This window comes from Lepidochelys olivacea (assembly GCF_965140295.1).
Source record: "Lepidochelys olivacea isolate rLepOli2 genome assembly, chromosome: 1".
NCBI classification, from domain to species: domain Eukaryota; kingdom Metazoa; phylum Chordata; order Testudines; family Cheloniidae; genus Lepidochelys; species Lepidochelys olivacea.
In genome coordinates, this window is record NC_140411.1 from 301,097,395 (window position 1) to 301,114,490 (window position 17,096).

General features: G+C 39.2%; 2 protein-coding genes across 3 annotated transcripts; one reads left to right on the top strand and one right to left on the bottom strand.

Moving 5' to 3' along the window:
- Positions 1-332: 332 nt before the first annotated feature.
- Positions 333-8,695, bottom strand: THAP5 (THAP domain containing 5). Of its 2 annotated transcripts, none has more exons than XM_084637410.1 (3): positions 8,488-8,695; positions 6,392-6,581; positions 333-1,312 (listed from the first exon to the last, which is right to left on the bottom strand). In XM_084637410.1, exons 1-3 carry the CDS (start codon positions 8,568-8,570, stop codon positions 356-358), a joined length of 1,230 nt encoding a protein of 409 aa, XP_084493536.1. In that variant the 5' UTR covers positions 8,571-8,695; the 3' UTR covers positions 333-355. The 2 variants fall into 2 exon arrangements, with proteins under 2 accessions (XP_084493536.1, XP_084493537.1); XM_084637411.1 differs by lacking the exon at positions 8,488-8,695 and adding an exon at positions 8,049-8,425.
- Positions 8,696-8,806: 111 nt separating this feature from the next.
- Positions 8,807-15,931, top strand: DNAJB9 (DnaJ heat shock protein family (Hsp40) member B9). The gene is made up of 3 exons (XM_084617975.1): positions 8,807-8,908; positions 13,581-13,808; positions 15,358-15,931. The coding sequence occupies exons 2-3, from the start codon at positions 13,592-13,594 to the stop codon at positions 15,792-15,794; spliced, it is 654 nt and encodes a 217-aa protein (XP_084474101.1). The 5' UTR covers positions 8,807-8,908; positions 13,581-13,591; the 3' UTR covers positions 15,795-15,931.
- The last annotated feature ends 1,165 nt before the right edge of the window (positions 15,932-17,096 follow it).

Here is a 17,096-nt window from a genome sequence, read left to right on the forward strand (position 1 = left end):
TTTATTATGTGCCCCACATAGCTGTGATCTCCACTTGGTTTGTACTGAACTGTAAGGCTTATAAATTCTAGAGAAGCTTGAATCTGAGAAAGTTCCTCCCATTTTTATTCCACGACTTTATATTTTATTTTAGATGTTCCTTTTATTCTGCTCATTTATGATTCATGTTTGTGGGCAATAGTCTATCACTGGGCTTCAGCAGAATGGATGACATAACTTTTTCAAGAACACCTGTTATATAGCATTTTTGTGTTATCATTAATATGGCATCATGGAAAAAAGATGTATCATTTATATACAAGGATAATCAAAGAGACTAAAAAAAAGCCATGTTAGAACACCCATTTTAAAGATTTTATTGAATCATAGTCACTTCAAATGTTGTGAAACAATTTTCTACAATCTTGAGCTTTTCTTCAGAAAGCAGGTTTTCCTGTTTTAGTTGTCCAATAAGAGCTTCCAAGGATTTGAGCCTACCTAAAGTTTTTCTTTCCTGTTTTTCAAGGAGTGTTATCTTAGAATGCAGCTTTGCAATTTTTTGCCAGAGATGATCCCTGTCTATGTCTTGTCTGCAATACGAATGCTCAGTTTGTAATACTTCAGTTTCACCATTATTGTTTATATATGCAGATTTTTGAATTTCTATTTCTTCCATGTCTATGAACTCCTGTTTAAGAGGCATGAAAGAACTACTTACCATCGAAGACTCTTTAGAACACTCAGCAGGTACAATGATAGCAATGACAGATTCGTTATTTCCATTAAACTGTTCGATAGTTCGTGTGATTGTACTGAGAAAAACTGCGTTTTCACTTGGCTGTACTTCCACAGAGCAGACTGCAATATGTGAGTTAGCATTCTCAGCTAGATGGTCAATAACTGGCCCACCCGCATTTTTAAATTTCAAAGATGAATCCAGGAATTCAGGGTCTGTAACTTGCAGAACCGTGGCTGTACAACTTAAAAGATTCTCTACCGATGTAGGAACATTACTTGCTTCTATGTTCTGGACAGCTTCTGCCATTAAAACAGGTGTTTGTTGAATATGCCGCTCAGATGAACTAAGAATTATGGTGCCCGCTTGTAAGTTTTCTGTATTCTGAAACTGCACTTTCTTTTGTGGAGGTTTGCTCAGGGTTGATAAGCAAATTGCTTCAGTGTTTTCATCTAGCCTTTCTGCAATTGTGACACTTTTCTTTGGCGAACAAGGTTCAAACGATGCAGATACATTATCTGACTCTGCACACACATGGATGTCCTCCCCATCCTCTGTTTTTATCTCTTGTGGCTTGTGCTGAGAAGGGTCTTTTTCCTGGAGGAGAAATGACACCTTTTAACTATAACTACATATAATGCACAAAAGTTTCCTCATTCTGTAATGTGCTATTGAGTAACTATTTTTTGGATAATCACAATTTTTTAAAATATTGCTCAAAGATTAAACAAGTAATTTGCCAACAATCCATATATTTATCTCCAATAGAATGTTTTCCTTAAACTCTGTATACCACCAGAGGCACTCTCAAGTATTGGTCTAAAAAACTCTATGTAAAATACTTTTATAAACCTGAAATTGTTTTGGAATTCTTCATGTAAATTGATGACACATACAATAGAAACAACAAGTTGCCTTTCTCTGACAAACTGGTTAGCTTCTCCTATTCTATCCCCAAACATGTTATTCGATACAAATTAATGATTGAGTATGCTGCTTTTGCATTACTGAAGCAGCAAAGCAGAAAATCCTGTTTTTTCCACCTAATGTAATTCAGTGGACTGATGGTTCTTTCAGACAACCGCCAAGCGACTTTACTTTTACAGAAATTTAGTACAATGGTAGAAAAGAAACCTAGATCTTCAGTGCATAAGTAACTGAAGTGGGTTATATGGATGTATGTGTGCAATCATGCATATGTGGTAAGCATGCACATCTACACAGGTTTAATTTTAAATATACAAGCAAGCATGGTGTTGAAAGTTTGAACACTTCATAAGGATGGAGACATTTCTTTTATGACTCATGGTAAGTTAACAAGGGGAAAGATCTTACATGGATACTGCTTCTGTTTTTGTCATCATCATCAAGGCTTGCGCTTCCCTGGCTACTCTCTCTTCTCCCCATCTACACAAATCACCTCTCCCCCATGTTAAGGATTAAAATCTACATAAGCTTTTTGATATGTTGGTCATTAATATAAAAATATACTAATGTTGTGTGGTATATTTTTTCAATAGGTTTGATTTTGAAGAGGGTAAGCTGTAGAAGTTGTAGTCATGTTAGGCCAGTAGACTAAGAATAAAAAAAACCAAAAACCTGTAAGCAACTTTAACTTTGCTCACTAAATATAAAAATAAGACAGGCAAGTATTAATAAGAATGTGGGGACAGGATGTAAAAATGGTGTGTGGTGAAAAAAGACAAGTCATTCTAAAGTGTACATTCATAAAGATATGCCTATTCCAGACCACCCATACTGTTGACTGATCAACCTGTTCAGTGTTTTCCATGTCCTTCATAGATAAGAATTAAGTAGGAGTTCAGCAGAGTGACATGGGTTCCATTGCATTCCAATTTAGTTTTGTAACACACTTCAAAATTTAAAGGATTGAAAAAGTTATGGAAATAGCAAAAGTAGTTTCCCTACCTGCAGTGCTATCATCTCTAAAGTGGGTACCTAATGCTCAGAGATTTAAGAATACAGGGTAGCTCCCTTCCTCTGATCTACCAGAAGCTGAAACAGGGCTTCTTTGATTGATTGCTGAGCCCTGCTTCATCTGTTCAGAGATGAGAAAACTGAGAAAACACCCAGATTCTCTTGAAATTCTAACCTAAGGTTCTACCAGAAGCACAGCTAGGCTGGACAGAGAGAGGGAGGGAAAAAAACCCAAAAAACAAAAATCCCATCAGGGTAGAGCACTCACAAGTAGAGCTTTGAGGAATCCCCATTTGTTTTGTACCGAGACATAAGACTGAGCCTCAATATGTAGCTGCAGTACCTCAAGCATGTGAGCAAGGGAGCTGTACTATGGTTTAAGGAATAAAAACTCAAAACACAATCTCCAAAGCATGGAATGAAGGCCCATCACTAGCTGACTGACTGAGCAGTGGGCATCCATACAGGAGCAGAGATATCCTTCATATATACATGTTTTCCTTAGGCTAAACACACATCTCAAGAGTTCTAGTGCCACACTGGCCTTCCTCTCAGCCAGAACACCTGTTAGTAGAACTAGGCATTGGACCCTATGAAGGAGAATCTAGGCTTTCATTAAAAAAACCCCTAACCCTTGTCTTTTCCACGATAGCTTTAAAAACAAACACAAGCCAATGTAAAATGATCACTAGTGTTGAAATGAGCAATCACCTAGGCTCCATTTCTGCAGCATAGGATCTTAATTATTTTCCCATTCACATATATTTTTCATGTAAAAAGGTCACTTGAGTTTGGGAAGTGTCCTAAAGAATCACCTTGCATCTCTAGGAGTTCATGAGAGATGCACACTATACCCCAGTGAGATACTCCTATAAAAAAAAAAACAAAGTCTGGGAGTCAGGACATACGTGCCTAAGCATCTTTATGGATCTGGCCTTCAGATTCTACAGTAAGTGGGGTCATGTAAGTGTCCGGAACAGCTGCCACATACAGGCAGTGAAATGAGCCTCCACGAGGTGCTGGTGAGGAGGAGGAGGAAGCATGCAATATTAAGAGCTATAGTGCCTTGAATAGAGGTGGAATTTTTTTTTTTTGCCAGTGACAAGAGAGGAATATAAAATTGATGCTTTCCTCCTCCTCGTTTTGGGGATTCCCAAAACACAGTTTCATCCAGGGAATGTTTCATGTATTGCTGACTGGGAAGAAGCTACAGGAAAACTGTTGTTAAAATATTGGCAGCATAACCTCAAAGTATTCGTACAGCTTTATAGATCAATTATCTACGTAACATCTCCTCTGTAAAGATTGTGATTAGACTATGAACACAGACGTAAAAAAGGAAGGTTATGCTTCTGCTAAATGCAAATCACTACCTTTCTCTCCCTATAGTTAGCAACAAACTAATATTTAAGCAATAATTATTTGAGGCAAGAACCATCTTTTTGTTTTGTGTTGTACTGTGCCCAGCATAATGGGGTTCTGCCCTATGAGTAAGGCTTCTAGCAGCTATGGTAATACAGAAAATAATAATTTAATTCCATAAAGATTTTTAGATCATCCCAAAAAATTACTATTACTGTGTCATGAACTGCTGGATTTTCTTTCCATATTTTTAAGCAACTCATAGTTTTCATCCTAGAGATTGAAAACCTGTTTATATTAAGTTCACCTGCAATTCAAGGAAACCCACACTTATTTCTGGAATTCATTTATTATATTTTAAATCTCAAAAGTCTGTGTTAAATGTTTTCTTTTTCAATATCAAAGTAGCTAGATAGACACAAATTTCAGTTTTATAAATTAAGCTACGATGGAAACTAAATATCCATCTTTGTACCCTGCCTCTAACACTTCTCTCTACTGGATGCTTCAGAGAAATAGTAGTAAACCCCTGTAGTCTCCTTCAAAACATTTATATTAAAAACAATACTACGATATATGTGAAGCACTGGGTCTTTACCTGACCAGTTGAATGGGAAATGTCTTCATGACACAACATGGGGATCAGATGAAAGAAGGCTGATAGTCCTTACAAATTTTACTCTGGATAGTTTAAAAGCAGATCCCAGTTGTTATTCATACAAAGTGTAAAACGATTCTGTGTCCATTACCATTTACAGGATGTAACCATTTTTTATACTTCTGTGTAAAAGGAATACCTGAGAAAGCAACTCGTGTTGGAAAATTTTAACTAAACAAGATTTGAGTATTATACTTCTGAAAGAGTATATGAAGTTGTTTTGTTGGATCATATTAAAGACGTTCTGTATTAAAATCACAAATGAGTTTGATTCCCCATAGTTTAAATTCCAGGGTATTATTAAGAGGTCTCTTGGTTTTTGGTCTCTTATTTTTACTGTTTCTCTCCCTCTCTGTGTAAAACTTGCAAGCTGCTAATTGTGTTAGTACATCCTAAGACAGAGTCTGTTCTCAGAGCAATACTTTGTAACAACAACTACTCACAAAGAGAGAGACTCAAAGCGATACTTTGTAACAACAGCACACAGAGACTCCCCGCCCTTTTGTTGTATTCATCTCGCTTTGTTGACAATCGTGATTAAAATAGAGATAGCGGATGTATGTGGATGGATGCTTGCTGTGGATAATAACTGAATGATCAGGGAGGTGCCATCCTAAGAATCCAGTGTCCATAGGCCGAAGAAGGCGTCAAGTGGAAACAACCAGAGGACCCCAGGAGGGCAGACTGGAATCCACCCCACAGTCTCAAGGATGGGAGAACTGAAGAACAAGATAACTTCTGACAGCACGGAGCCATCAGGAATGTGCCATCTGCTGACTGATTCAGCAACAGCATGATGACACAATTCCCATAGACTGGCATAGGAATAAATTCCTATAAAAATAGACTCTAGAAAGTGAGAACTTTGGGGTCTGATTCTGCAAACCAACTTCCAGGAGCATCAGATGTGCATCTGACAAGGCCCTGCTCCATCCTCATGTCCAGGCCACCTGGCCAGTGGCTTGGCACAAGCAACTCCAAGTCTGGTAACTATGATAATAGCCTTGCAGAACGTGTGTGTGTGTGTGTGTGTGTGTGTGTGTGTGTGTGAATCAATATGAAATTGAATGGAATGTTATAGCTATAACTAACTGCTTACTATGATTCTTTCTGTATTCACAATAAATGTGGCATTTTGTCTTATTCCCTTTAATAAGATCCTGCTGGTTTTTATTTTATTGGTATAACAAAGTATACTGAAGTTCTAAAAAACTTATGAAGAAGCAGATGATAACCCATTATGGTATATTATACTGTATAAAGCAGTAACTGCTTTGCAGGGATATGCCAATGAAAATACACAGCATGAAAAATAGCAATATTTTTATAATTTGAGCCTGGACTCCTGATCCTTTAGTGAATTTTATATTAGAAAGAGGAGAGTCAAGAAAGAAGAGACATACACATGCTGAAACTGAAAACATTTTAAAAAGCTAATGTTTTTATACCATATGAATACATTTATTGTTAATAAGGTGGCCCTGACAAAATTAGCTATTTGAAACAAAATAGCAGCTGTAAAAGAAACATTAGTATTTGGACAGAAATTACCTAACAGCAACACTTCCAAGATTGGGTCTCAATCAAAAGTATGAAACTATTAGATGTTCAAAAGAAAAAAATTCCAAGTATTACTTTGTATGTATGGTTTTGAAAATTATACTATACTAATATCCAGCCAACACAGCGCTGTATTAAATAATAAAGTGACACATTACCTGATTATCAGGCAAAGAGAAAATAGTTGGTATTGCAGTATGTTTCAAATATCGAATTCCCCATCGCACATCAAGAGAGTCAGGGGTAAAATGGTCACTGCACAGGAGTTGGTGCTTACTGGGAGTCCACGTGTCACGTTTCATATTCCGCAACCATTTCTCAAGTCTTTCTTTATCATGAAGTGGAAACCTGGTTTAAAAGATTTGCACAAAATTAGTTTTATACTTTTTTCAAATAAAATCTCTTCATCTCACTCCTAAATCTTCCCTTACACAAGAATCTATCCTAAGTTTTTATATAGTGCTTATAAGTGCTAATTCTGGTAACCATGAAACTTACATCTAGATAATCATGTGTGGGGAAATCTTGGCTCCACTGAACTCAATGGCAAAACTCCCACTGACATCAAAGGTGACATCCTGGCCCCAAAAACATCTAATATGGGCTGATCTGGGAACCCTTGTTCAAAAAACAGTTTCCAGTGAAGGCCCTGGGAATACTTGCTTCAGTAGAAAAGTAGGAGGATGTGGTCCTTATTTTGTTTTAACAAATAAGCAAGCAATTCTCAAATTATTGGATTCCACCTATTACTTTAATTTTGTTTTAATTATATTTCTCTTAATCTAGTTGTGCACATTCCTAAATTGGGGGTTTTTTTTAATTCAAAAAGCCACTCTACTAGTTTAGGTTAAAAAATAATTGTATAAAATATAATAATAATAGTGTTTCTGTCTCCCTCTTCCCAAACGTTCTTTTGCAGTGATGTGAACCCAAACAGTAACACTGATTAGTCCATGAGATCTAGAGAGTGAAAGACTAAAAGCTAATAAAAGGAACCTGACTAGAGTAATTTTTATCATCCAAATTAAGTGAAAAGGAAAAGAGAGCACCAACAGTGGCAGGATTTTTTTTAAAATTTGTTTTTAAAATACTGTTATGCAAAGTGACAGGCAAACCCCAGGGGAAACAGAATGTAGGGGAGGGCTAAACAGAAACAATGTAAGCAAAGCCATGAAACTTGTCTAGTGAGTCAGTTTCCTGCCTATCACATCTGGAAGTTCATAGATCAACCTTCATAGATCAAGTTCATAGATCAAAATCAGTCTTATCAATGGCAGTGAAAAATATCAATGGCACTAAAAAAAAGTCAAGCATTTCCACGTACAGTAACATTATCATTCAGCGCAACCTCAGTTCACATCTCTCACCAAAAAGACATGACAAGACGCCAAAAAGGTTAGGATTCTCAGCTCCTTAAATATCTCTTTAGTTTTGACATGTAGCCAACTATAATACACATATCCAATCACTGTCACACTCAAACCACAACCTTGAGGTTTGATGTTAAGGTATAAATGGTCACAGGGTGTCCGGGGGATGTGAAAAGTACTGTAGATGTCAGTAGTGGGGTGGAGACTGGTGGCAAAATTCATCAGAGCCTCCTGGCACCTGCTGAAGACCCAGCTAGCCTGGAGCCTTTTTGCAGAGTCCACAGCATACCCTAATCCCAGGGGGCAACCAGATCTCCAGCCTCCTTGGGCTCACCCTGACACAGACCCACTCCCCAAACCCCCTTCTACCCCCCCCCCCCAGCAGCTTTTAATAACGCTTTAGTGTTCGTTCAATGTTTTACTCCGTCCCTAGCTAAACACTGACCGGGTAGAACCTCTGTCCAGAGGCGCAGCAAGCCCCGAGCTGGCCTGGGAAACGAGCAGAGCGGGGCTGAGGAAAGGGAGTTGGGGAACCGGAGCGGGTAGGGGCGCACTGCAGCTCCCAGAGCAGCCCCCCGCCCAGCGGGGCTATGAGGAGGTTGAAGCACAGGGCCTAGAGCCCATGGACAGCAGGTCCTGCGCCCCGCTACAGAGACACCCCAGCGAACGCTTGGTGCGGCCTGGGCCCGAGGGAGGGCGAGGAGCGGGCTGAGCGAGGGCGCCCGGCGAGGCAGGCAAGGGAGAGGCCCCGCTCCCAGGGCGACGGGCCCAGCACCGAGGGGGTGCGAGCGCGCCCTGGCGCTGCTGCCTCAGGATGGGAGGGCCCTGGGCTCCAGCGGAGCGTCCCCTCCCGCCGCGGGACCGCCGGGCCGGCCGGCACTCACGGGTAGAAGCTCAGCTTGCGCTGGTCCCTGGCGCTCTGGCCTCCCCGGTTCTTGCAGCAGGACGCGGCGCAGTATCGGGGCATAGCGGGCGCTGGAGGACCCAGCCCGAGGGGGAACCATACACGCAGGCAGCGGGGCGCGGGGATCGCCGAGACAGCGGCAGCCCCTGGACGCTCGCCCCGACCGCCGCCCCACTTCCGCTTCCCCAGGGCTCTGACCCCCCCCCATCGGCTTATCAGCCGGAAGTAACGTGACTCTTCAGGGTTCACAACACCCTTCCACGTGCACTAACGCGGCGGTGTCACGTGAGACAGGGCAGCCAATAGTGTAGCGCTTCGTGTAGGATTCGATCTACGGTTGCGGCCGCCGTGTTCGTCCGCTCAGAGCAGGAGGAGAGGAGCGCGCGCGCGCGGGGCGGGAGGTGAGCGCAGTCGTGAGGCGGCGACAGCGCCCCGGCTTTTGCGTTGGGGCTGGGGGGGGAGGTGTCGGGATTTCTCTGCTCTTCGGGGTGGGATGTTTTTGTTTCAGGTCACTCTGATGTTTCTCAGGTTCTCGGGCCCTGCTTTTTATTCTCTTCTCTCCTCTTCCCCCGGGAGGAGGGTGTGTGAAGTGCTGAGCTCCCCTCGGTGTGGGGGCATCTGTGCTTGTGTGGTGCTGCGCTGCTGCCTTGGCATTTGGACAGTGGGTTTATGTAAAACTTTTTTTTTTTTAAACAGCGTCGCGTCCAGTCAGTGTAATGAGGTTTAATTTGGCTAGGAGGGCTGTGAGAAAGGTGGGCTGGGGGGGAGGGGGAGAGGCAATAGCCTCCCCTCCCAGACTTCAGTCACTTGTCTCCATGATAAATTCTCCAGAATAATAGTAAACCCCATAATTTTATTTACATGGACGTTATGGGTGAGGTTTGGGGGGGTCAGCAACTAAATGACCCCATACAAACTGCAGTGGACTTCACAGGTTCCCCCTAGCATTGAGGTCAGGTTCTCTCACTGATTCTCTTTCAAAATCACAAGACTGTTTTTAAGGAATTGTGTCTGATAGCTAAAGCCTAATAAGGATTTTTTTAATTAACTTGAATATATTTTTTTCTAACACACTTAAAAACCCAGAAATACTTAAAACAGTTTAAAGCTCTGAATGCTCCCATGTAACGTTTTCATCCAGATATGACAGCATTTTGATAACTAGCACATGAGGAAAGGAAAGTGAAACTTATCTGTCTTTCAGATTCCGAACTGAAATAAAAGAAAGATATGCAGAATAAATGGTGACAAGTGGGTTTTTTTTTAAATAATTGTTATAATAAAGGTACTGATACTAAGTTGGATTTAAATAAAGCTTTTTATGCTGCCAAAAAAATGCATCTATTTTACATAATGCCAGGTTAGTAAATTCATATTGTAGTAAAGAAAATACACTGTCAGCTATTAATAGTTAGAGCTAATCTAATATACAGGCCTTGCTAGTGTTTTGTGATAGCCTTTTGTCAATTAAAGTACTTTTAAACATTAGCCATTTTCAACATTGCTCTTAAGTCTGATACCATGGGGATGTTGAAACAAGCTGAACATTGCATAAGGTTTATATTGTTAGAAATAGTGTTTTCGGGAACTTTGTCTAAAACATTCTGAAGAACAACCAGTTTAATCTGAACTGGGGTTTCTTTTAAAATATGGCACAACTTCAGTGTTATTTTTTCATATAAAAATTAAAATGCTTTACAACTTCTATACAAGACAATAGACAATATGTAGTATAAAACTGTTTTGCAGGAAAGAGTAGTTTAAAATAATTGGAATGCGTGCATGTGGTAATAATGTCAGTATACAAGTCATAGAAGTTGAGAAGCTTAGGTGGATTGAAAAGATTTGAAGGCAGGAATGGGGGGGGGTAGTTTGCAGCAGTTTTTGGGAGGTGCAGGAGTCATTTCTGGCCAAACTGCCCTTCACTAGTGGGAGTGGATAAAGTCAGATGTTAGAATGAGCAGGGGTGCATAGACTCTATCTATGAGAGAATAGGGCAATCTTATAAATAAGGAGGTCAGTTTTGAAAAGGATACTAGAATGAAGAGGAAGCCCATGGAGGTGTTTAGAGAGAGGCCAGATGCACTTCTGATTTCTGGCTACTTATGGGAGAAGTGCAGCAGTGTTGTACACTTGCTGGTTTTGGGAAAGCTGATTTTTGGAAGTCTGAGGAAGAAGGCATTTTAGTGATCAAGGTGTTAAATGATTGGGCAAATGTTTCAGCATAAGTGGAATAAAAGGGTTTACCTGAGCAATGTAGTGCCAATGGTCATAGGCAGATATGTATAGACAGGGTATGGAGTTTGGGGTTCAAGATGAAATCAAGGTTATGAACTGTAGTGACTAATTGGAGTTAACTGAGGTGGATGTTTGTCATGCTCAAGAAAAGCGTTCCTGATTTTATGGAATTGAGATGAAAATCCACAGGTCCATACCTGTGAAGGGTGAACAGGCAGGAAACACTGAAAGTGTGGGAAAACATGTACAGATTCATAGTATTCAGTATGAACAAGGGAAGAGACTAGATGTAAAAAAGAAGAGGGTCTAGAAATCTTGCTGTACTTATACTAATATATTTAGTATTGAGCAAGAGAGGTGCCAGAATGAATTGTACACTTCGTAGCTAAATACACTGATCAAAATACAGTTCCATTTTGAGACTAGCCCTTAGAACACTGACACTTGGCATACTACCAGCCAAGCAAATGTTTAGGAGGGCATTAGATATATATATATATATATCTAGTCTCCAAAGGATTGGGTGGTAGGATGTCAGAGCATACAAATAGTATTGAATATACTTTCAGTATTAGTAGTCACTGAAAAGATATAAACTATTTCATATAAACTGATATAAAGATATAAACTGTATAGGTCTGATTTTAAGTTCAGAACCAAAAGGAAGCCCTCTATTTATTTAAATACAAATGGGCCTACAAATCAAGTCCTGTCATGTTACAGCTAAATATTGGGTTTGATCTTTAGCCATGAATTTCTTTTTATGGATATATGCTCTTCTTAAAATCTTTTGTAATCAAGGAAATCCACAAAACAAAATTTGTGTATAGCAAATGTTTTATGGGCCCGTATTCTCCAAAAAAAATCACGGCCATCAAAGCCATACAGGTTTCAGAGTAACAGCCGTGTTAGTCTGTATTTGCAAAAAGAAAAGGAGGACTTGTGGCACCTTAGAGACTAACCAATTTATTTGAGCATGAGCTTTCGTGAGCTACAGCTCAGCATTCTGACTTATTCAGGGGAAGTAGAATGGAGCTGTCATCAAGGCAAGAAATGTATTGGACCCATGCTCCGATTCAACATTTTCCCTGGCTGAGTTACAGTCAGTGATGCCCAGGGAAATAGTGTGTCCACTCCCTCACCTAATCCTGCACTGAGATGATATATTATTTTTCTGAGTATGCTTAGTGCAATCCCCTGGCATTCTGCTGGCTGGATGAAGTCCAACTCTATCTTCGGGCACTCTATGTCCTCACTACATATCTTGGAAGCTTCTCCTTATTCCAAGGGACAATCAAGTTCTAGATAGTTAGGCTTCTTCTTGAAAGGATTCCTAGTATGCTGACTAATTGAATATAGCATGTGCCTGTTTTGTAATTGGTACTGTCTGTTTAACATTAAGCTTTTCTTTTTAAATGACTGACGATGTGTACTGTGTACAGATTTACTGGTCATCATTTCCTTAACCTGGCACTAGCTTGTTTTTTAACTCCAAACTTTTTATCTGTATCTCTGATAGATTGTACAATTCTCGACTATCTGATAAATCAACTATTTTAATCTTCACAAATGCCACATGCTGAAAGTTCCCCAGTGCACTTTGATCTTATGTTCTAAAACTGTTTTGGATCTTACAGAAAGCTTCAACCCAGAGTGAATTTCAAGTGCTCAGTTAACTATTGGTATATGGCAGGTTTCAGAGTAACAACCGTGTTAGTCTGTATTCGCAAAAAGAAAAGGAGTACTTGTGGCACCTTATAGACGAACCAATTTATTTGAGCATAAGCTTTCGTGAGCTACAGTTCACTTCATCGGATGCATAAAGTGGAAAATACAGTGAAGATGTTTTTATACTGTACACAGTAGCTCACGAAAGCTTATGCTTAAATAAATTGGTTAGTCTCTAAGGTGCCACAAGTACTCCTTTTCTTATTGGTATATGGGGGGCTTACACATCTAACTCCCAATGATACTGATTATAAGTCCTCTATATCAAGAATATTGTAGACTTTTTAGTTATCAAAACTGCATTTAACTGCAAGCCCATCCCATGTTTTTCTTCACCGAGAAAGGACAAATTTGCACTTTGTAATGGGACTCTGTGGCCAGTGGTCTCTTGCTCCACCACAGTAGTCTCTTAGGCCATTTAACTGGCCCTTTGAAATTAGGAGTGGGGGTTGGGATTCAGACTTTTCTCTTTCTTGAAGATCAGCACTAGGCCCTGTAGCAGCCCAGTGTGTGTGACGAGAATGTCTTTCTTGGGCCTTCTGCTCAATAGAGGCAATGGTTCTTGCCAGTTCCTTCTCAACCTCTTTGGGTAGCTCCATGTTCACAGCTCTTTTCACTTTCTTTCAAATGCTGCTGCTTGCTATCTGGTGACAGACAAGTATTCCTAAAAATGGTATATGTAGCTGTTGGACAAAATACAGAAAGCAAATACTGGGCCTTGCAATGAAAATGGCTAGTTAGTGAATACTAAATGTTTGGACCAGGACTGCGGGTGCTGGGGTGGGGGGAGATGAGGCAAGTGTAAATATGAACAAAAGAAGAAACTATGGGCATTTCTGTTGCAGGTGACAGCGTGGTGTGGAGATAATTCAAATCCCTAAACCCATCATACTGTGTACTGAAAATTCTGCAAAAGGGAGCTTCTTGAGCAAAAGTGAAATTAAACATGGTTCCATCTCTAATTGTTGCATGGTTCCTACTTTTAAACATTATAGACTTGCCTGTTTTAGTTAGCAAAGATGCAATTGAATTGTCTTAAGTTACTGCCCTACTTCAGAGAAAAAAATCGTGACCATTTGTATTCAAGTCTTTTTCTATCTTTTCTAGGCACTTCAGAAATGGCTACCACACAGTCTGTCTTCACATTTGCTGTCTGCATTTTAATGATAACCGAATTAATATTGGCTAGAGAAAGTTACTATGACATTTTAGGAGTTCCAAAAAATGCATCTGACCGCCAGATCAAGAAGGCATTTCACAAACTGGCCATGAAGTACCACCCAGACAAAAATAAGAGTCCTAGTGCAGAAGCAAAATTCAGAGAAATTGCAGAAGGTAATATAAATTATGTGGTAGTATTAAAGAGGGCTATGGATTGTTTAAGTCTGTGGGCTTGAAATGTCTGTCTGTACTCTTTTAACTTTTCTGTTGGGTTAAAAATTACACCAGTTTATGACACACAGCCTGCTATATCTAGTCAGTTCTAGAATAGGGCCACAAAAGTGCTCCTGGTCAAAGGCACCTGTGACAGTATCTTTGTCTACCAGAACTAGAAATGTTATTTCTGCTGTTGGTAGCTAGAAGTGTCTAGTCTTAAAATATTATGTCTGATTACTATCTTGATTCCCCCCTCAGTTGAATTGTGACATGATTTCAGTGGTGGCTGTCTGTAATAACTTCAGATAGAAACAAACACTTTAACATTTAGTCTTCAAGTGGATCTTTCATGATGCATTTACTAGTGGCTAATTGTATTAAAATTGAAATGAGTGGCAAGGAGCAAAATAATAACTGATACTTAAAACCCCCTTTCCAGTGTCATAAATGTAACCTTATGATACCATAAAATGTAATTGCAACTCCACTCTTCTTAGCTGTGTCTGTGAAGCTATCAGTAGTTCCTCTTTTCATGTTCTGTAAGTGCTGCTATTGATTCTTTATTGAACATTGTCATGACAAAAGAGTGCATTGTAATGGCCCAAGTCACACTTCTCTCTAACAGCAGAGTTAGAACTTTCTTTGTGTAGAGTATTTGAAAGCCCTTTAAAAAAAATTAACAAATAGAGGAACAGAAATATAGTTGAAATTGTCCTAACTGGGCAAGGCACACATGTTGAAGTCCATTGTTCTCTTGTGAAGTAGAAATGCTGACAGACCCATAAATTTTTACAAGCTATGGTCCTGGGCCAAAGATCAGGTAGAAACTTCATTTCCTAGTCTAATAAACCTAGATTTGTGTATTGCATGTATCATTAACTTGTTCATGTGGAGCACCACTCTTTTGTTTGTAAACCAACCTTGTTTCCCTACTGTTCTGCATTAAGCACAGTTTGGTTTAGAGATGTGTGCTGCAGTACCTCTGCAACATAGCTTGTTCCTACTGCTTTAATAATTATCAAATGGAAAGTTTTTATCTGAAAACCATCACAGGATGACAGAGTTCCTGTGATAGGAATGCGTTGAACAGTTTAAAGGGAGGGGAAAGCTTGGCTTGCCAAGTCTTTTTACATCTCCTTCCCTCCCTCCCCCCATTTCACTGCCATTTGAAAGAAAATATTTAACTGCTGTTCTTTAGTGCCTGGTGGTTAAAATACTAATTTATTTAAATAGAATATAGTCTTTAAGGATAAAATTACAGGATACATTTTGTCTTGACTTACTGCATGAGAACACTTGCGTGGTTATTTTAGAATTACATGAATGTTTAGCGAAATTGTGGCTTAACTTCATTATGTGTATATTGAAAGTATCACTTTCACCTGTTCTTGTCATCACTGATGTGCTTGCTGCTTAAAAAAAGAAAGGCGAATGATTTTGACAGGAAGATTTAAATCTGACTATATGTGAAATTCTGACCTAATTTCTCATTTCAATACTTCTACAGCATATGAAACATTATCGGATGAGAATAAACGAAAAGAATATGACCAATTTGGCCATGGTGGAGGACAAGGAAATAATGGAAGCCCATTCCAACAGTCATTTAATTTCAACTTTGATGACTTGTTCAAAGATTTTGACTTGTTTGGTCAAAACCAAAACTCACGGTCAAAGAAGCATTTTGAAAATCACTTCCGGGGTCATCGGGAGGCTCACAGCAGGCAAAGACGTTCTTTCCAAGATTTCTCCTTTGGAGGTGGACTGTTTGATGATGTGTTTGAAGATATGGAAAAAATGTTTTCTTTCAGTGGCTTTGACAATGCACACCAGCACACAGTACAAACTGATAGCAGATTCCATGGATCTAGCAAGCATTGTAGGACTGTCACTCAGCGCCGAGGAAACATGGTTACTACATACACAGACTGTTCTGGACAATAATATTTCCTTTTTCTTCCATATTTCTCTTCCCGTTTCCTCACCTTGATGATTTTCTTGTTTAGTGCTAATATGGAACAAAAACTCTTCTCTGAACTGTCTCATAAACTATTAAAGTATGTAACATTGCGGTAAAGAAATTCTAATTAAACTAATTCTTGCAGCTAAAACATGCAGCAAAGTGGGAGATGAGTGCCTCATCTGTCTAGAAAAGGCTGTGTATGGGGGAAATATTTCCCATATAAAATAAGAAATGTTTACCAAATTGAAATATATTTCAATTTTTTAACATAGGAGGGTGTGGGTGGTTTTTTTTTTTGTTTTTGTTTTATTTTTTAATTAAATATTCTTACCTTAATATGACTTTTGTCTACACCCCTGGTAGGATGTTTGACTTACTGATGCATGTATAGCCACATGAGTTAAACTAATTATTGTGAAGTGTTAAACTTACAACTTCCTCTTTTTTCTTTTAAAAAAAAATCCTTATAGACTTAACTTGCAGTATTCAGCTGCTGTAGACTACGTTGTGGGAACTATGTATAATTCACACACAATACAGCAGTGAAAATTCAATTCATCTGCATTTTAACTTGCATGATCAGTTCTAGAAATGTGAATGTAGAACATCTTTAAAACAGTGTAAGGAACCATTGCCTGGAGTTTAGAAGTTTGTTTGTATCTCCAAATGTCCTTTCATTGGCCACAAGCCTGTAAAGACTTTAGCATGAACATAGCTGTGCATATGTGAGTTGTCTGACTCCAGCGGGACTACTTGTGTGTGTAAAGTTGTGTACATGTGTAAGTCTTTGTAGGATCCAGGACATTATCTATCTAAAAACTAAATATGAGAACCTGTATTATTGTAGTACATACTTACTATTTAGTTATGTCCCCTGGAAAATGGGGTAGTGAAAGTTTATTTTATCCTCAAATTATTGCTTTTTAAATTCTCCTCATGATGTTATAGTGAACTTAAACTAAGTAAAATTAGATCCCTATGCCTGATGTGACTTGTAGGTTAAACAAGTACATTTTTGTAGTAAATAGATCTGCAAACTCCATCACAGATTTCTTCATATAAAAGAATTATTGTCCCATCTTCACAACTTGAAAAGTAAACTCTCTTCTCCAAGTGAATAAACAGCAAAATTGAAAGTCAAACTTCTTGTGGTATTTGTTTAGTTACATTTGGCAATTGAGTCTGCCGTAGTGGTGGTGGCATACTAAAGTTGTCATTTGCTATACAGCCAGCAATGAAGTCCATAAGCCACTATAAAGTGGAAGAAAAACCCTCCATATCCA